The sequence below is a fragment of the Cololabis saira genome, chromosome 21 (genome assembly GCF_033807715.1).
Source record: "Cololabis saira isolate AMF1-May2022 chromosome 21, fColSai1.1, whole genome shotgun sequence".
In the NCBI taxonomy this organism is placed as follows: Eukaryota; Metazoa; Chordata; class Actinopteri; order Beloniformes; family Belonidae; genus Cololabis; species Cololabis saira.
In genome coordinates, this window is record NC_084607.1 from 9,719,086 (window position 1) to 9,740,210 (window position 21,125).

The 21,125-nt window shown below is 44.3% G+C and overlaps 2 protein-coding genes across 2 annotated transcripts in view; both read right to left on the minus strand.

The window, feature by feature from the left end:
* Positions 1-13,676, minus strand: part of ngfra (nerve growth factor receptor a (TNFR superfamily, member 16)) — a 31,806-nt gene extending 18,130 nt beyond the window's left edge. Inside the window, exons 1-3 of the mRNA XM_061712542.1 lie at positions 13,329-13,676; positions 10,817-10,979; positions 3,300-3,662 (exon numbers count right to left, since the gene is read on the minus strand). Of these exons, the coding sequence (XP_061568526.1) occupies positions 3,300-3,662; positions 10,817-10,979; positions 13,329-13,367 (565 nt within the window). The 5' untranslated portion in view covers positions 13,368-13,676. The remainder of the gene's footprint in view (positions 1-3,299; positions 3,663-10,816; positions 10,980-13,328) is intronic.
* The window catches only part of asb16 (ankyrin repeat and SOCS box containing 16), a 333,586-nt gene that overhangs the window by 217,204 nt on the left and 95,257 nt on the right, over positions 1-21,125 (minus strand). The window lies entirely within an intron of this gene.

A 21,125-nucleotide genomic window follows, 5' to 3' on the forward strand; every position in this document is an offset into this window, starting at 1 on the left:
TTGTACACTCGAGGAGCGCTTTGGGCAGACGTGGCGAGGGTGGGGGGGGGGAACGGTGATGAGCACAGCCTGGTGAGAGCAGGGTTATAACGAGAGAAAAGGTTTACCTTCTTCTCTGGCTATCGAGGACCAGCACTCGAAATACACGCCCGACATTTCATGCTCAGCCGGAGCCTGAACTGCACCTTTTAGGATTACATGATGGCACTAAAAAGGACAGTAAGCTCCCGTAGAAGAGGAAGAGGGAACAAACATGCCAGAGTTTACTGAAAAATGTTAAATTGCACTTGGCAGGAGGTAGAGCATGCACACGCCACGTTAGCCCGCCATCAGCTGCATCGATTCTGAATGCTCAAAATAATTTAAAAACGCATTTGTGTATCTGCAGCCTCTGAGAGTGTGTGTGTGTCTTGCAGTTAAGTGTGGATGCTCGTAGAGGTCACTCAGCGAAACCTGAGCATGAGCAGAAGAAATCCCAGGACTCGTATCGACCTCCCAGCCCAGAATACCAGCGCAGCACATATGCTGCAGCCCTCTCTCTGTTCTCGCTCCCCATCTCTGTCATTGTATCGCGTAATTGACACTCTACTGACAGCTGGATATGAACCGGGGATTTGGGGATTTGAAAACACCCCAATCATATCTTCTCTAAAGTGGGCATAAGATCGAGAAAGACGGCAAAATGGGATTTTTAAAAATGCACAGGCATGAAGAGAACCCCTCCGAGGCACCTTCCTGCTCACTGCAGAAGACATATCTGTATGCGCAATCATCAGAGACCACCGTGGGAGCAGGGACACATCATCACACCACATGTGAAGCTATTACTCGCAGGACCAATGCTGCTACTTGACAGGGCTCTCCTTTCATAAGATCACTTCTGATGCCATCTCCTGACTCCAGCATCACTGCGGTGGTGGCATTAAGACCAGGCAGGTCAAAGTTGAGCTGCTTGGGTGGGCGCTTGATGGGCAGCAAAAGGCTGCATTGTTGCCAAAGTGGCCACATATTTCAAGATCATCTTGTGGGCATTCCAGGAGTTATTTACTGTATGGAAGTCAGGAGGGGTGCAGAGGCCACAATTTCTGGGTTTTATTTGCTCTTCGACCACCTCGTCTACCTTTCCAGAGCTTTTTCTTCCACACACACCCCTCCCCTACTTTCAATTTACAGCCACTTAAAAGTGGAATTTAAGCCATCGCTGTGGTTCCTGCACATTCACACAAAAGTGCTGGGAGATTTTTATAGTTGTATTAAAAAAAGTTGTATAAACTAAAATATCCACAGACGCCAGTACCACAAAATTTGCAAAAACTCAAGTCCAGAGATGTTGTTTTCAGCTTCAGAAAAGAAAAAAGGTTGCAGAGGATTTTTTGGGAGCAGTTGAAGAAAAGTAAACTAGAACCACTTCTTCTCCTGAAATCATAGGGACTTGGTGGGAGGAGGTTTGTGATGACTGATCACTTTTCCTTGGGTGCCGGCTGCCTCTACTCCAGGACACGAGGAGCTCGGCTCTGCTTAGTGGGCGAGCCGGTTATTGATTGTCTCTGTGTTGACGCCGCGGTAGTATTTGACCTTTTAATGCTCAAACTTTCAACCCCCAGTTGTTTGAAAACCTGACCATCCCGACCTTTAACCACACCTTTCCTTACAGACACACGTGGGAGTCGCCCCTGGTGGGCTCTTCAAGTCCGATTGAGACATGCACAGTATGATGCGTCCAACTGGGCTTTTAAATAGCTTGGAGGAAAGTGTGCAGTTTGTGCTCTGGATTCTCCAGTTCTCTTGTAAAGTTGCTTTCACGCTTAAAATGTGCTGCTTTTCAAACAAACTCTGTTCAGGTCTTTTCCCACCGATGCGAACCAAACAGTTACACCAAACGGTTTGACAACAAAGGCATTTTATCTTGTCAGTAAATGACTTTATGAACTTGCTGCCTTCTTTTAACTAGTTTGGTTTTCTTCAGACCTTGTTATATTCTCTCGCTCATCAGTCTTGTAGTTGTTTGAGGTTCAAATCCCAAACGCACCAGAATTAATTTGAAACCCAGCGTTAATCGCATTTTGCGAACTATCTCATTGCTCCCAAAAAATATGAGCTGGTTTCACATGCTGGGACTAAATGGGCCGACCTCAGCTCTGCTGAAAGGACTCCAGTAAACTGACTTGATCCTTGGTGCAAACACAAAATCAACCGCCTGGAGGATTTTGTGATGGCAGATCTGCAATTTCAGTTAATTTGACAAGCTCTTCTATTCATGTGACTTGAATGATTTGTGAGAACTTTTCAGAAAACCGACCGGATCGTAGCACTGTAACTTTGATGTGCTCCAAGTGTTTCACAAGAGGACACAGAAATGTTTGAACGCCCCTACTTCATTTAAGTAACCACTGTTAACGGATAATTAATACTAATATATCTTGTTTTTTGTACCTTTTACAATATATCTGTGCCTCTCCACTCTTCGGTAGGAGGGTCTCCCCTCATGATCCAGTTCCTGCTCACGGTTTCTTCCTTCCTTAAGGGGAATATTCCTTGCCATTGTTTGGCTTAAGGTTCTTCTCCCACTAGGGGAGTTTTTACCTGCCATTGTTTAAGTAGTAATTGCTCGGGGGTCATATTCTGGGTCTTGTTCTGGATATTTTCGAATTGAATCAGCTTTTCTGTTTCTTTGCCGCCGATGTTTGACGTCCTGTTGTGATCTTTGTCGTTGCCGTTCACGGTGCTCTCAACTTTCATATTCAGTATCGGATTTTTGACTCAAACACACACAGAAGGATTTGAATTGTTGACGTCAACAACAGGAAATGCAGAAACCAAAGCAATAAAGAAAATGTTGAATTACTGAAAATATGTGTGTCTGACCAGCAAACAGGACTTGTTTGTATTTGGGAGGCAGTAGATGTGCTCATTGGCAGGTCTCCCGGGACTTCAAAAACCATGAGTCAAATCTGCTAGATTTCAGGAAGAGCCTCTCCTTATCATTCCTGGTCTTTGTTGTTCATAAATAATTAGATAAAGGGAATATGCTCAATTTAAGCTTCAACTTTCCACGCTGCTTTCATTTGATGATCACAATCACAGAAACTTGTCACTTAATTATCCAACTGCACAAATGTTGGAGAAAAAGCAATGAAAAGAAGCGTAACATAATCTTATCCAGGCCTCTATTTCCAAACAAACTTCGTTTTGGTGCCATTTTTCATTGCACAGAACACGTCGCATTGTAACAAGCAATGTTTCCCTCCTCTGGCTGCTAAACCGTCGGGGGACTTTGAGTTTGGGGACGGCAAACTTACTATAGCAGACGGAGTCGCTGTTGGGAGTGCACACAGCCATCTCTATCTCCGTGCCCTCCTCACACGCGGTGCAGGGCAGGCAGGGTTCCAGGGAGCTCTCCCGGTCAGAGAAGGTCTCGTCCATGCACTCCTCGCACACCGTGTCGTGCTCCGGATCACAGTGGGAATACACGCCCTGTCCCACCGGGCACACCGTGCAGAGTTCGCAGCGTCCAGACACCTTATTGAAGTAGTAGTTGTAGTTACAGACGCATCTGGCGTCGTTGGAGTCGGTGCAGGGCGTCTCCATCCGCATCAGGCCGGTGCACTGAGTGCACGGGCTGCACTGCTCCGTGTGGCTGTAGTTCTCCGAGAAGGTCTCACCTGCAGGTCAGAGGACGGGACACGGACAAGGGAGAGGATAGGGAGACAAGGAAGAGGGAAAGGAAGGTTAGAAGATAAAGAGGGGGGGAATATGAGTAGATAAACAAGAGGATAAACAGTGAGCATAATGACATGAATCATGTTTACTGCACATTCATTAGAAGGAAGGACACATTGATCCGCCGGGCTCTTAGTGATTTGTGCTGCAGGACATGAAAGGTGCTCTTGTTGGGGAGCGAGTCTAAAGCCTGCTGGGCTTATTACGATATCGATTGTGATATGTTTGTGCTACGCACTGAGTAAACTGTTATAATCTGACTCATGGACGAGGAGTGAAGTGCATATCCATGCTCAAACCGGAGATCTGTCCTTAAAACCCTCTTAGAGAGTGTTAATCCTCAAGCGGATCATGTTGCTCTTTATCAGGGTTTTCCCATTAATTCTATGTATTAAGGGAGGTGAAAGGTGAAAGGTGTGCACAGCAATGGGAGCATCTGATATACAGATCTGCTGCTGGACTGCTTAAAAAAGGCTCATTTGTGGCCCAAGTTTGTCGGCCTCTCAGTTCAGCGCTTTTGTCCCATCAGCTGACCGATCGGAGCAAACTGGACTTTCAGAAGAATTCCAGGTAAGGCCTGGAGAGGAAGTCTGCGGTACCATCACACCTCAGAAAGCACCGTTCATACATTTCCCATTTAGGTACGGTATGTAAACCTCTTCTAAATCCACAAATGACATTATAAACGAGCGTGATGTAGCCCACGTTTTTGGTTGTGAGCTGATTGATGAGTTACAGAAGTCCAAATATACGAAGTGCTTGGGAGAGCATAGTTTCTGAATACCTAGAGGGTTATCACCATTTAGTCCAAAACATTTAATAAAAGAGACACAAAAAAACAACTGCAATAACATCAAGAAAACTTTAAAATACATAGATTATCCATGCTAAATTATTAATGTGCTTCTGACTTTGGGGGAAAACAGTCAGTTTCCCAGAAGTGTGTGTGTGTGTGTGTGTGTGTGTGTGTGTGTGTGTGTGTGTGTGTGTGTGTGTGTGTGTGTGTGTGTGTGTGTGTGTGTGTGTGTGTGTGTGTGTGTGTGTGTGTGTGTGTGTGTGTGTGACAAGCACTAGGTTATTTTTTAATTTTTTATTACAACTATAAAAAGAAGAGCTGCTATAAAACTCCTCTCCTTGACTCCCCTGGAGGAACCCACTTCTAATCAGTCATTTAGATGAAGTTCTTGATGAACGAGAGGCTACAAACCTTTACTTTCACTTTTATTCATGTTTTTAGAAGGTCAGTTTTGGAAAAGAAAACTCTCCATCTGCCAACTCTCTGTTTATTACACTTTACCCAGCAGGTGATTTGTTACTACTTTTTTTTCTGCATCAATGGAAACACTTAATGCCATAAAGGGATCTCCAAATCCAGGACCAGTAATTGTCTGAAGACCATAAACGTCAGGGTAAGACTTGAGTGCATGGTTCTAACTATAAGTGTATTTAGAAACGTGAGTGTGAGCTGGACTGGAGCTGTCAGGCCCTCGGACCCTGGCCCGCCTGGAAAGAGCGCGTTAGTTCTGGTTTCCGTCAGACTTTAGGGGACACTTCGCAGTTCTCAAACAAACCCAGAGTGTTTGTCCAAAAGAAAGTCATCCTGAGGTTTCCTTGTGCTGCATTGATTTTTTTCTTTTCTTTTTAACTACCGTGAGCCATAAAGATTCCAGCCCACCGCTGAGACGCGGAGCGTCACGTTGAACACACGGAGCTGAAAGCCGTGCCGTCTAATTGCCTGCTGCTTTTCAATTACTTCAGACACTTCACATTTGCTCTTCGGGAACGTTTGGCGTCAGGAGGATTTAGGAGTTCATCACTGAGGAAGTGATGACCCCAAATTAGCCTATTCTTACGGCGACAGCTCCTCGGCGCGGAACGTTTCCTATTAATATTGCACGTTCATATACACAAGTATTTTCAGATATAATTGGATGCTGAACGGTGCGGACAGGGGGGTTGTGAGCCAAATGAGGAAAAAAAGAACAGCTGAGGTTCATTAGAGAAGTTGCTATTCTCCAAATCCTTTACTGATATTGTGACGTCAGCTTCCAGGAGCTGCAGTTCCGACAGAAAAGGTGCAAAGCAGAATCCTTTGTAAAGTTAATTGCCGTTGAGGTTTTCGTGTGCAGCTTTCACACGGGAACTTATGCCGAAGCAGATTCCTAAACTTTAATTAACAGCAGAAACGGACCGTTTGGCTCTTTAATGAGATGCGCTGAAGTTATGCCGGTTCAAATCTAGTCGTAGTTTAAATGCGCCTGCGCGGTGAAATAAATCATCAGCACTTGGTGAGGCCATAAATAAAGCCACATGACGGTGTAGGATGTGTGGGACCTTTGCGCCACTCTTATCTGCTTTTCCACATGTTGTACACCATGTTATTTATTAATTTATTAATGACCTGTCGGTTGAGAGATGACATATTGCCAGTGTGTGTGTGATATGGGAGGTGGGGGGGGGGGTCTCCCAGGAGTTGCTGTTGCATTGTAAGCAGCTCTGGTGAGTAAACACTGACTGAAGCTCAAACAACGTGTAAACATCTGTACAGCGACGCCTCCGAGTACAAGACCTGTCACATTTCCCTGACAGGCTGAGCGGAGCAGATGGAGGTAATGATACGGAGGCAGGCAGGTAGGAAGGAGGCTGAAAATCTGGCTTGATTGTTCTCAAATGAATCCGGAGACTGTTTGTCGCAACATAATTGAAGCAACAGTCTTGGAGGGTGGTCTGGTGCTGGTGGAAGCCTAAAAAACATAATTCACTAATCAACATGGAAGGGCTGATGTATGACTGGGAGGGTCGGGGTCAGGAGGAAATGGATCAGCGAGGGATTTTAGAGGGTTCCTTCTCATATTTACCATCAAATACAGTGTTTTCAGGTTGTTGTTTTTCTTAATGACCATTCTCACTCTTTGTTCTTGTTACTATCCGCAGGCGATGATGGAGAAAAGGAGTGACAGTGACGGAACAATCCAGAAACCCAACAAACAGGCCTCCAAGGTAAACAATAATTTGAATTAGTGAGCTCGAAAGCCTTTGTTTTCTTTGCAGTGAAGCCAGGCCAGTAAATCTCCCCTCCTCGTTCATTTCAATTACCCCGCAGCGCGACGGGCTTCCTTGCTGATTTCATCCGGCGTGCATGAAGCCCTTTCACATACTCGTATGTAAACGGTTATAAATGTGACCATATGCAGCGAGGGAACGTGGACTTTATGCATCAGCGCTTTCATCCGGGGCTAAAACTAGAAAGTCGAAGGCCATCGAGACTCCGCCACCGAGCGTCTTCTTCAATAAAATATAAGCTTCTTTTAATTGAGAGAGTTTAGTTGAAAGTTTTCACGTTTGGCCGTACAGGAAGACGTGGTTGTGAGTGGGGGGTGTGTTGCACTAAAAATTTGCCAACCCCCACCCAAAAAAAGGGCCAATGTGCCTCTGTCCCATTAGTGTCATCAATAATGTAGCTGGAGATGGCCTTGAAACTGCATGATGATCTTCACAATCAGCACTTTGGCACTTTAGGTGTAAGCTTTTAGCGCTACAGGAGATTCCTCCTGGTCCAGTTCTGATGGAGATGCTTTTTTTCTTGAACTGCTGACCCTTCGCCACCTGAGAATAGATTATGAATTATTTGGAAGGCTGCCTGTTGGCTTCATTTGTCTCTTTTAAAACCAAAACATTTCCATGTGTGATTATTATCGCCTGCCGCGTCGGTGGACGCCGCCTCCGTCCCGATGCGACACATGTTTGAGAGTGTTCCCATTATTATCATTAGCAGACTCAAGAGGGGAAAGTTATTTGAGAATCAAAGTCTAATAAGATATTTTCCTCGCCGTACACAGCCACTGAAGACTTGCCAACTGAAAATCTCCATTTCCTTTGTCTTCATCCCCCCCCGATTTCAAAGTTGGGAGCAAATCATGATGCTCTGCTTCAGCCCTCCATCGCTCACGTCTGGGATTCTACTTCTCTTCCTCCTTAAATCCCCAGTGAGACGCAGTCTAGTTGCATTTCTCCTCTTAAATCCTTCTGGCTCCTGAAGTTTTGTTGTTTTGTTGTTTTTTTTTCCTCTCAGAACCTCGGCCAGTTTTCAGGGCAAGCTTCTCTGAACGGTTCATTAAGTGAGTCGGGTCCAGTTGTCTCGTCTCCCTTGATGGCAGAGTAAAGTGGAGGAGACTGATAAATATTTCAAGACTGCTGATGCTGGCACTCATCCCGAGTTGGGACTGGAAGACCCTGGGTAAGTGAGGGGGGGGGGGGTTTACTCTGACAGGAAGTGGGAAATTAAGAGGTAGAGAGGGGGGGGTTCACGGTAAATACAGAACTGTCCATATTTACAGTGAAACAGGAAATGGATTTGTCGACTTGACCCATTAATTATTAATTTCTGTGCATTCAAAAGTGTATTTATGACCATAGTTTTTCCATGTCGGATCAGTAGCTTGGCCTCTGACCTCAATATAAATCCAAATCAGTCTCATCTGTAGCTCTCAGGGACTTTAAGATTTATATGCTGAGACGCAAAGAATATTCAAATATATGAAAATGCACCCGCACCGGAAATTGAGTCCAACCTCCGGAGTATTTGGGCTTAATTGTTGAGTGTTCATCAGCGGCGGGTGCCGTTCCTGTACTGCAGAGCAGCATAATCGTTCTCTGTCGGAGCCACAATAGGCTTTTCAATATGGTTTAATTAGCCGGATTAAATGAGCAGAGATGCATGGATGTAACAGTGTGCCTGATAAACGAGCACATCGTGCCCTTTGGTGCCTGGCTCTTTAATACCATCTTATCTGCTAACATAGCCGATGAGTCATGGCAACAGGGAGGAGCTGGGCCGCGACGCTGGCTGGGAAAAGTGTGTTGAGGAGACAAAGGGAGACGTGACGAGAGTTGGTGGGATTTGCTGGCATCGACGCGGGGAGGGTGGGGTGGTTGTGAAAGAGAGAGAAAAGTTCAAATCAGTGCAGCCCCAAGGGCTGGCCCACATCACATGAAAACTGAGGTGCGGATACGGCATTCGAGACAAACACCCAGCCGCTCATGGAGCAGCTGTTTGTTTCTGATCGAGGCACCAATCAGATTATCAGATGCTTAATTTATTGATGACTATACACAAATCTGTTCTCCCTCTGTACTGACTTCTGAGTGAAAGTAAAACTACTTTCATTCACTTTGATTCTGTACAGCTTTGCATTTTTCTTCATTTCCGTATTTTTTCCCCATGCTTTCATGTAAAACTTTTCTTTTTTCTTTTTTCACCTCGAGCATATTTACATTTCAGATGTAGAGAAACGGCGTCACGTTTCAACTCACATTGATGCTTGACGTACATTAGGGGGTGGAAAATACTGCATTCAACATTGAATTTGTTGTGCAAACGCAATCATTTACTTTCTTTTGATTCAAAGGATTTTACGAGGCTGAAAGCATTCTTCCCGAATTAAATCATTTCCCTCATAATTGCAGCCATTCGGCAAAAAAGATTCAATGTTAAAATTGCTTGTTTATTGACACCGTTTTAAACTGTTTACATGTTTAAATAATGAATCAGTTCAACCGATCAATGCTCAGCAGTTCGGCAGTTTGACCTGCGCGATGCACCGATGCTCATAACCGACACATCGGCATTTACTCTGGATGCTGACGAGGCTACAGGCCAACATCTTGAAGGGCAAAGATAGCCGCTTGGATGCGATGCAGAGAGACTTCTAAATCCGTCAGAAAACATTTGTTTGCAGCCCCGACTCGTCTCTCCTCTTCTTTGCATTGTTGGGATGTTGGCACTTCTCCCAGCTCTGCTCTGTAAAGTGAGTGTTAATGTTTCGCAGCTTGAGCAGAGTGGTATTTGAACACATTTGGACCCACTTACAAGTGTCTAACGCATGAATTCCTGACTTATTTATGGGATCGCTCAATAAAAGGACATCAATGGGCCATGATATTTTAATTGACATGCTATTGCATTATGTTTTCTAGCATGTAATGTTTCAGCAGAAGTGTTGTTCCTCAGAAAGCAAACGTTCTGCAAATCAAGTTTTTGGATTTTGGTGCAACAAGTTGGTTTTACAAATCAGACTGCGCCAAACATGAAAACTGTTGATAACGAGGTTTTGGCAATTGTTTTTGGAAAGAACAAGTTTTTAATGCAGATGTGGTCTCGCTTGGTCGGAAGTGTGCAAGGCTGGGTCTCTTGGCGTCCTTTTTGAGGAAGTTGTCCACATCTGCATCTTGCCAGATGAGGATGCTGATGAATGTCAAAGCCACGTGGATGTTAGATTGGATGATGGATAAATAAGTTGCAGAACTTCCAGCCCGGAAGGTGAGTCAGGGTTCAGCAACTGGACTTCACATGGCTGTTAAGGCTACACTTCCTCTTCAAATTTGGATTAGTTTTACATTTCCCAAAGTTATTCTTGGACACACTGGAAAATTACTCTGAAAGCTGACTCCACGGGGTGTTTGCCAAGTGTCTGTAGAATTTAAGGCGAAAGTAAGAAGCGTTTTTCCGACTCCTGTAAATGAAGCAGCTCTGTGTTTTCAGCATCTTAAATGAGGACGGCGGCACCTGGATGACGGGAAGATTTTCAGAACGCTTCTTTCTAATGATCGCTATGAAGCAGTTTTAACATCTTTGATCACATTATTTACCTGCAAATCTCATGTTTTCATCAGTTTGATCATTTAAAAACAGAAATTAAATCAGTCTTTTTCACTGCTCAAATCCAAAGACTTTCTTTCCACTTTTTCTGGAAGAAAATGAAAAAAATAAACAAACAAAAACTAATATACAAGTCAGATGTGACACTGTAATCAAATTTGTTCCGGTTCTGGTGAATTTGATTAAAAAATGGTGGACTGCACCCAAGGTCAGGATTTCACACAGCATGGGGCCCAAATCGGGTTCAGTTCCTGTATGTTCGGTTCATTTGGTTCAGTGGGGCCATCTTGGATACATGTGGTGGTGAAGGCCAGACCTCATGCTTCAGTTATCTAAAATTATCTAAAAAGCCTTAATCAATCAGATAGAATTGTGAACAGATTGGTTTTTTTTTTTTGTCATGACATACAACAATAGGAAAAAAAGGTTTTTACTCACTGTCCAAACACTGAGCACAGACGGTCTGGGTGGCGCCACACTTCCTCACCACTCCCTCTCCAGGTGGACACTCTATGCAGCACTCCCCGTTCTGGGTGAACTGGCCGGACTCACAGTGGATGCGCACGGCCCGCTCGGTCTTTGACGCCAGTGCCAACGTCACCTGGCACAGTGGGACAGAGGTCAGTAAATCAGAGCCGGGCAGACACTCTCACTCCCACAGAGACGTCGTGACCGGAGCATGCACGGCAAAACAAATTGATGAAAATCACTGCCAGGTGTGCAACTTGCCCCGTAAGTCTAACTACCATCAGGATTCATCATAAATCCTGTTACCTCATACTATATTAGACTCACTTTGAACAAAACTGTCATCTAAACTGTCTTAATAGCTCCCCTGCAGGCACATCAGCTCCAGTCGAGCCAGGAGCCGTAAAATCGTGTGTGTGCAACATTATACACATGCCCGCCCTAATTACTGTCCAAAAGGTGAAGGCTGCTGTTAATGTCAGCCCTTGCTTCTGATCACAGCTGGTGCACACACACAGGACTGCTTTCCGGTGTCTGTGAGGACTTTTCATTGAGAGGATTCATCAGTTTAACTCTGTGCATGACCCATCACATGCATGTTTAAATCAATCCTTCACCACTTTCCTCACAGAGAAGTGAAAAACCGCCAAAATGGTCCAAAAGTGTTCACAACGACCAGCCATGTCCACATCTGCATGCTGTGCTGTAATTATGCCCGCATTTACCATGACATGTCACTGTTTTAATCTAGTTCAGAGTTCAAGCGTGCAACTCTTTTACACTCCTTTCTGCTCTTGTTTAATTCAGCTTGTCAGATGTCGTCGTCCCTCTGCCTGCCTCCCTGTAGTTGCATTGTCTCGGCCCTCTCTGATATAAACGCCACGCAGCTTCCTGGCAGAAGAACTGAGGCTTCCTCTCCTGGCGTGTGCGCATCAATGTGAAATTAAAAGGATCCCCATCCAGACGTTTTAGAACAAAGAAAATCTGAGTACTGGACCACTTTCATGTGCTGTGGTTTTTATTATGTAACGAGCGAAGCCTCATTTTCACTTAATTCACATTTGCTGAGACGACATTTCAGATTTGTCTACCTTTCTCTCACTCTCTCTCTCTCTCTCTCATTTGTGCCTCCTCCACCCCTCCCCTACCTACTGTCCCTGTTTTCATTCAGAAACAGATGTACGGAGCAGCCAGCAGCTCTCTCTTTCTCTCTCTCTCTCTCCCTCTCTCTTTCTTACTTCTCTTGCTCCCCCTCCCCATCATTCCACTTCATGCTCTCGAGGTGTATTTCTGCTCCTCGTCTTACAGAGCTTAAGTCAAATTCATGTTTGGCTGCAGCCCAGAACCTGTAAAGACTTTGCAATTTGCAGGGGAGGATTTCACATCTCTCGACTGTCAACTCCTTTTCCTGTAACATCTCCCGAGATATTCACCAAGTTAAAAAGACAGATTTATGATAAGAGAAAAAATCATCGGGAATTTTACTCAGCAGCAGCAGCAGCAGCCGGAATATGCATAAAATCATATGGTGACATCGCTGCGTCGTGGCTGATTTGTACTCTCTCCAATTTCACGGTCAATTTGAGAGTTTATTTCTAAATTTAATTCCACCAAAGTGCAACAGACTGCCGCCACCCTTCGCAGCAGCTGTCATAACAGAGTGTCTCCTCACATCCAGGGCTGTTCACACGATGACTGAGCCGCGGAGCCCAATTAGGCCAGCTGCTGTGGACATACCGTAGAGCTGGAGGATGTGCCCTCTGCTCCCATCTTTATTACCATCTTCCATAAGCAACTTTTTCATGCTATCGGAAAAGCCTCATGTTTTATGCAAAAAGAAATGAACAAAATAATCCATGTTTTTCCCTGATGCAAGTGAATGAATCTATATACTTTCCACAGGATGCAGTTAATTCATCTATTTTTTGTATAATTTACTATCCAAAAATATGTTAGAGTGAAAACTGGAGATGAATCCTTTCTAGCCATTAATGCTATTAAAGTCTGGCCGTCTGCTGCTGTAGATGTTTGGATGCAGCCCAGTGTGAGGCTGAAATCTCAATCATCTGGAATTCCCAGAAGCAATGTCTTAAGTTTTCCTCTGTTGTTGTAAAACAGACACGGAAAGAGTGTGTGAGGGGCTGAGAATAACATCACCTGGGAGCAAGAATCAGTTAACTAACTGAGATCATCTAAGGGGGGGAAATGGCCCAAGTCTTTCATCAGGCAGAACCCCTGCAGTGACTGTATTTTCAAGCTTTCATTAAACTTTTACACAAAAATGCAATTTAAAACCCACTACAAAAGTCTCTGCAGTTTTATTACAGGTTGGTTTGCCACAACTGAACTCCACTGTGTATCTGGTGCAGTGTAATGTAAATAAATCTGGAAAAATGTACACATAGGTGGATGAATTCATTTAGAATATTTTGGAAATGTAAGTGAAATCACTGCACCGAAGCCCTGCAGACAGAGTACTTACCAGCGCGCACAACGTCACCAGAGATAAGGTAGTAGTCATCCTGCCTCTTGTGTTGGATTCACATAAAACAGATCTGGAGCAGAGCGGGCAGCGCTATGTGCAGGAGCAGAGCCGCGCAGCGGGAGTGCGCATTTCCATTCCAGCGGCACGACTTTTCTCAATGAGTCCAGAGCATCGCGCGTCGGTCCGGGACCTCTGAGCTGGAGTCGGATGCAAGTGTCGGTGCAGCCTCTCAACACCAGCAGCAGGACACGCACCGGCGCACACGCACACGCATGCATGCACAAGGCAGCGGTGGTGTGGGGGGAGGTGGTGGAGGAGGAGGTGCAGGAGGTGCAGGAGGTGCAGGAGACCGTCCTGCTCAGAGTTGTGCTCAGCTGCAAGTGCACTGCGGAGGAGCCGAGAGACAAGAGGAGAGGGGCACGTCCAGCCTCCAGTTTATTACCCCCCGATAGTTCCGCAGTACAAGCTGATTGCCCTGCACTCCTCACGTGAGGTCTGCTTCATTGCAACACCAAATGATTACATGTATTATGACAGTTGACTGTCCGACACGAGACAACATCATCTGTGGCGCCCTGTCCACTTACTTTTTATGAGATCATATTACAGGATATGTTGACGTTACACCAGTCAATGATATTAGTGTCATGTCATTAGATTGTTGCAGATCACGTCCTAGTTGATTACCATCATATAGTAGATGGATTATTTTACGCACCCACCAGGTGAAGGGTTCGATGGCCTCTTGAACTCAGCAATAAGATCAATATCATGGAAAAAAGGGAAAGAAATAACATTAAAAAAAAGGAGATGCAAGAGAGACTTAGAGGAGGGAATAATCGATAAACAAACACTCAATTACCACAAAAGGAAAGACAATGAAACTCAAACTGAAATGAGACGCAAAATAATCCAAATATGAATCAAATTGACCTAAAAAAACATGACTACAAACGGATGGAACATGACCAACATGAAACACGAAATAATTACATTTAAACATAAAGAGATTAGAAATTAACAGTTTGAAGCACAAATATCTGCCAACTGATGAAAAATTACACAAAAAAGACATAATATATTAAGTATCTGGAAACGATAAGCGAAAGTGCAACGCAAAATGAGACGCGAAGCAGCCATAAAGGGAACTGACTGGCATTTTTCTCTGCTGGGCTGAATTATGCTGAAGTGTGTTTCCAATGTTTGCGCATGTAAATCAAGGCGCCCCGGTATTAGAAACACCTGTCCCCCCGGAGCCCCAAACCAACGCAGAGTCCACTCAGCTCAAAGCTTCTCCGTACATATAATATATAGATATATAGATATAATATGGGTCAACACACAAACTGTACACACCCTAAACACACGCACGGAGCCCGCGGACACATTTACGGGTCCAACTTCCAGGACCAGGATCATTCTGTACCACAAGGGGGCGCCAGAGTTGTGCTCAAATCATAATTTGTGACGATGTTGAGTTTAATAATGAAAGATGAGTGACTTCTCTTTGTTTTCCTGCAAAGATAAGTCACTTAAGTGAGGGGTGTGTCGTACAAGAGGATTTCACTTTCACAGAACTGAGGTTGTACTTGCTCAGCCGCATCATTTAGCTCTGTGAGTGTGTGTTGGGGGGGTAGGGGGGGTCATATCCTGTATGTTACACTGTTACTGTGATCAACTCTTCACGGTCATACTTATCCGTAATGGATTAGCTGCAGTTTTAGGCATTTGTTTGGAAACCTGCTGAGCTCTGGATAACATCATTTCATTAAGCACTGTCTGCCCCCCTCCAGCCCTCCACCCCTCCAGCCCTCCAGCCTCCAAAGTCGATACTGAATTTTGGCCAAACTACTCCAAAACCACTAATGCATATTTCGGAAATGTAATTACATTGATGCTCATTGAGGTACTTTTTTTTTTAACTTCAGGAAAACATCAGAAAGTGTTGATGGATATTGATCCGGGACGTAGTGACAATGAAGCTTTTGCCATCCTCAGAAATAAGGACAGTTTTACCCCAGGCCTCGTCTTCGGCATACCTCGTGATGCTGCCACCTTCACCCGCTCGGGGGACGCTGGGACCCGTGTCCCCGATGTCCCTGATGTCGCAGCAGCCACCGCAACGTGATTTAGTTTCACTGTGGAGATCCGAATGCTCTCTAATATTGATCTTGGGACCCATCAATTCTTTTCACTTCCTACATCCTCCTTTGAGTCCCCCCCACCCCCCCTCCGCCTAACCCCGGCTCTGATGACTTTGGCAACACTCTTCTCCACCGGCACAGCTTTCCTTGATTCCTCCTTTCATTTGTTGAGTCAGATGGATCCAGTATTTACTACCTGTGACCCGGGAGCGAGGGAGGGCTATAGAGGCCGTGTTACACCAACTAGTACAAAATGAACACATTTTAACGGTGTGTCAAGGATGTTTAATGGAAATGGATCTTTTTAATACCTGAGTGTCACAGATAAGTTGATATGTGCTGAACAAGCCATTCGTTAGGATGCATGTACATCGTCCTGTACAGATCAGATTCCAGATATATGACTGGTCAGCAAAGGGAAATTCCATCTCAGTGGAAAGTAAAGGTTTCTGCAGGAAGAAAACGTAGTTTTTGCAACTCCTGCATTTTGTGTTTTCTTTTGGATCCACAGCAAAAGGTCTTCCAAGCCGAGGGGGGGGACACGTTGTGCCCAGATGTACAACCAGCTGTTTTGAAGATTCTGAGCAGACCTCGAAACTGTGACTTTTTAAAAAAAATGGGTCAAATGAAAGGAAAATTGCTCACTTAGACACAGTTTCAAGTTAGATGAAACACAAACACAAACAAAGGTCTTCACCGGAAATGGACTCGATGGTAACCAACTGAACCCAGTGGCCAAAAGATCAGACATTTTTTAGGATGCATGCACATTGTCCTGTACAGATCACATTCCAGATATGACTGGTCAGCAAAGGGAAATTCCTTCTCAGTGGAAATTAAAGGTTTCCGCAGGAAGCAAAAAGTTTGTTGAAGAGGTGACATTTTTGAAACACGGCTTTGATTTATCAAAAATGACTATCTATCTCAATGCCGGTTATTTGTTTGGTCTAAAAATTGATGGAAAAAACAAATACTCCCAGGAAGATCCTGAGAAAATCTAAACACATTAGAGGACAATGCAAATCCCCCCAACCTCCACATGGAGCCAGGACCTGGTCAGCGTTTGTACGTGAGGCCCATCTGGGATGTGAATGGCTGCTAACGGCAGGATTTTAGGGATCATCCGTGAGTTTCACGCTGGACTGCTGCAGTGGCTCTGCTCAGGTAAATGAGTGGTGAATGTGTCCGAAATGAGCACTGCATGTTGTCACCACTCTTCTTTTCTAAATTTTCTAAAAAGAAATTCTAAACATCACATGAAACATCGATTGGTAAAATGAAAAGATAAAAAATCATTCATGAGATGAAATCGCTCATCTTGCAGTGAACGTGTCCGTTTTCCCCGTCGCACCTGTGTAAATACAACCTGTGGCCGGCGCCTCTCTGCCTCTGGTTCCTGCGTTTGTCAGGTACATCGGTGGTGATGGGGGTCACGTGTTTTACAGCCCGCGGCCTTCATGCTGCCGCTTTCCCACACAGCAGCAGCAGCGGGGAGTGTTGGCGTAAACCTGGACCCAAGCACACGTCGACCACCCGCTACATGAAGACAGGAACAGGAGGAGCAGTGAAGGTTTTTGTTCTCCTCTGGACAACAGTCCAGCATCGTAACGCTGCACCTGCTCAGTGATTTTACCCGTCAGGCCGTCCCCGTCTGGTCTCTGCCGTTATGAAAGGACTGGTGCAGGTCCCGGCTGCGGGTCACTGCGGATCGCTGTAAATACAGTGAACCATCTCAGGAGCAATACGACACCGCTGAGACGTTTTACTGCAGCTCCGCTGCATCCTGTGGCTGCTGAGAAACCCCCCACAGGACATGTAGGCTTTCTGATCAGATATGATCAACCTGCAGACGCCACGTGACCATGCCGGAGCCTCTAAATGATTAATCATCCTTGAAAATATTAATTAATGTCCATGTGATGGATGATTTGCTTATCTAACTGGATTTATTTCTTAACTCAACATCTGTAATTCTCGGAGTATTTTATAGGGATACTTTTATAAAGCTGTATTCTCACCACATATCAGATCTGTTTGTTTTGATGAATAAGAGAAATCTTTGATTTGAACAACACATTTCACCTTCCAAACTTTTGATCAGGCAAACAAAGACTTCTCCAATTCACAAAGATAAATATGGTTTCGCCAATGCTGCTGTATGAGGGCGTTAAATAAGTCACGTCCCTCGTCCAGATAGATGTGGTGTTGGACGTGGAAATGTTGGATTTGGGGTTCGGTTTCTGAACTTTGGACAGAAACTGGACTGCTCTGCTCTTTCAGGGGGAGGACGGAGCCACATTTCTCCTTTTTTTGTCTTTCTTTATTCATTTGGTATAGGGCTATTTGTATCTCTTTTTGATATAAATGAAAGAAACTAGCAAAACCTGCTCTCGTTCATCCTGAATGTGACCTCATTATCTGTATCTAACCTTGATAACATTTCATATTAATTTATAGTTGTGGTAAATGTCAGTTATTAGGCTCTGTACGTGATGTTTAATATAATTAATATGTTCTAACAGGAGAATGTATGAACTGTAAGCAATTAAAAATACTCACTTGACTTCTTACATGCACCGGCTCTGAGGTGCATGGAACAGCTCGTGTTCACTCGTCTGTGTTCAGCACTGCTTTCACTGCTCCTCCAGCTGTACTTTACAGTGTATTGATAACTGCATTGATCTTACATTAATGACATATCGATAAGTCTAAAGTAAGCCAGTAATAAGCAAGCCTCATCAGGGTTCGTGGTGTGTTAAATTTGTACCTGGAAGTCCGAGGTTCCAACTATAGCACCTCCAAGGCTGGAAGAACAAGTGACATACTTCAAACATAGTCATGCTTTTGGTCCTGAATATAAGAGCAGTATGGTTTAGCTGATAAAATACTTTTTATGCAGAGAAATGCAAGTTTCTAAACTTTTGGTCCAATCAGAAAGCATCCTTAATGCCCCCCTCACAGCTCGGACGTGGCTGCTCACATCAGCAGAGCAAACGCTCGGCCAATTATACAATCTATCTCATTTCGTTCTCACACGTCGAAATAAATACCGTTTTCTTTTTATCAGGCGTCTCCATGTACTGAATCCTTTTCAGAGTCCTGAAATCGAACTAGTTTCACAGTACAGATACTTTTTAGGGAGTTTGATTGATGATGCTCTCTCTCTCGTGCAGCATATGATTTACAAGCGTGCCTCCTCCCAACGTCTGCGCCCACTGGATACAGTCCACCTTGGAGCTGTGAGGTTCATCACGAGCCTCAAAGCTTTTACTCGCCGCTGTACTTGGTGTGCTCGGTCAGGTGCTCCTCTTTGTCTTTCCATAGTCTATACTCAGCTATTCTTGGTATTTGTCCACCCTATCTGCAGGATTATTCTTCGGGGGGCTCTGGAAGTTATCTTCTTCACTCCCAAGGCTCGTCTCTTTCCGCTGTTTCTAAACTCGGAAGTGAACCGGGGAGAAGGCATCTAAACATGCCGTTCCCGACTCGGGTAAACCTCAAAGCTCTGGTCTCTTTCCAACATGTCAACCATTATATAAATAATCAACATGCATCCACTTCTGGCTGTGGATGTTTACAGTGAACCGATCACGGTTACAATGACCGTTGAAACTTTGAATTAAATGGTGATTTTAGGCCTTTATATCCGCAGTCTTTGACGCTGTTGTTGGGGCGCTTGTGCACATATTTGGTGTTTTTATAGTTATATGTGTTTGCAACTTAACTGCTGTCTGCTTTGGTCAGAGAACTCCTGAAAAAGAGATTGTAAATCTCAAGAGTTTATTTCCCTGGTTGAATGAAGGTTAATAAAATCACAATCATTAATACAAAATCCTCCATTAAAAATGTGCTAACAGTCGCTCGCAACAGCAAAGCTTTTTATATGTTTGGTTTCTGGGATAAATGTTTTACCAACCAGCCCAATGACCTTCCTGTGATGTTTTTCAAGACTTTGCGCCTGGAATTTGATAAACTTGGGTGTGATGTCATTCCCATTTTCTTCCAAGGTAAATGGAGCGCAGCGCTGAAAATGATGTTTTAGGAAACTTGTCTCTTACACATTATAAACTTTGCAAAGTCTTACAAACTTACAGTTACGTTTCAGGGGGATCTCACAGGTTCTGTATGTGACTTTAAACATGACCTAATTGATCCTTCAAACGGCTTGCAGATCTCTCCATCTCTGAACCACTGCTCTGTGGACGTAGAGCCCCAACCTGCTGGACCAGCTGCCAAAACGACTGATTTCAGTAAATACTCTGCACCGAGAGCATCAATGCACAACTATCGTCATATACAAGTATTTATTTACAGTACATTTTCTATTTTAATGAAGGTCAAAATGTAAAAACTTAATATAGAGTTTCAAAACCACCTTTCATGTGACAACATCCAACGTTTCAGTATTTATCAAAGTCAAAAATCTGTGTAAAAAGATAAATTATTATATTATAATCACACACAGACCAAAAGTACGTCTGCTGCACGGATAAAACATCAGAAAGATACCTTGCTTTCCACTCTCGGATAACTCTTCTACAGTTATTTACCAACCTGATCGACAAGCATCCCTTCTGTGTTGCTAGGCAACGCCTCCAGAATTTGACTGATTTTTGAGTAAACTCTTTTACTTTTCAATCAAATTCAGGTTTCCATCTTGGCAAAACAAATGAGCGCTTGGCAGCGAGTCGTCTCTAAGGAATGCCGGCTCTCCTGGAAGTATATACGGCTGAGAAAAGAGCTTTGAACATCCAAACGTGGAAAATGAGAGGGAACGTGAAACGATGAAAATGTCTTGAATTTGGACTCGGCTTTGATGTCGTCCAAAGGTTGTGTGTTGTTAATAATTGTCTCTTTAACTCAATGAGAAAAAAGTCTGGGTTTGTACAGTTGGATGGTAAAGGTGGGTCCCTGCAGAGCGGGGGGGGGGGGGGCACTTTAATGAACATAAGTGCGTTCAGACAAGAGCACACGTTGCTTTTGATCCTGATCCGTGCACCTAAATGTTGCCCAAGTCATTTATCGTGCATCTGATGTGAGCAGCAGCGAGCTCATTCAGCCCGTAGAAAGAACTGATAAAAGAAAACAAAAAAAGGGTGTGCAGGACATGACACCTTTTGTTGTTTTTTCCCTTTTGTAACTCTAAATTCAAGAATAGACTCATTTTTGAGATGGGAGGTTTGAGCAGCCATTTCTGTCTCACGTAAGTGTAGTGATATATTCTGTGTAAGTTGTGACGTTACCTCGATGGAGACATCTGTTTCAGGAAGCATCTTTGTTCTTGTCTTGGAAAACCTGATATCTGAGTGCAGCGTGCAGGTCACAGCCGATGATTCAGAGTTAAAAAGACGACCTGCCAGCGGGAACGAGCAGGTCCCCCTGCTGCTCTGGCCCGATTCCAGCCTTCACCGTGTAATGTGTTTGCAGTTTATGTTTGCAAGCGATCCTCATCTTTGTTGAATCACAGCAATAATTCCTGTTTTTGTTTTTTTTGGCTCTGTAACAAGTCACAGGTGAAGTAGTATCGCCCTACTTGGCTCTCAGTTGAAAACATGTGTGTCCTCTCTGAGTATCCCTCCCTCTGCAGTTTTACAAAAAACATGCTTGGCTTTGACTTTATTCATTGACATCATCCAATATGTCACCTCAG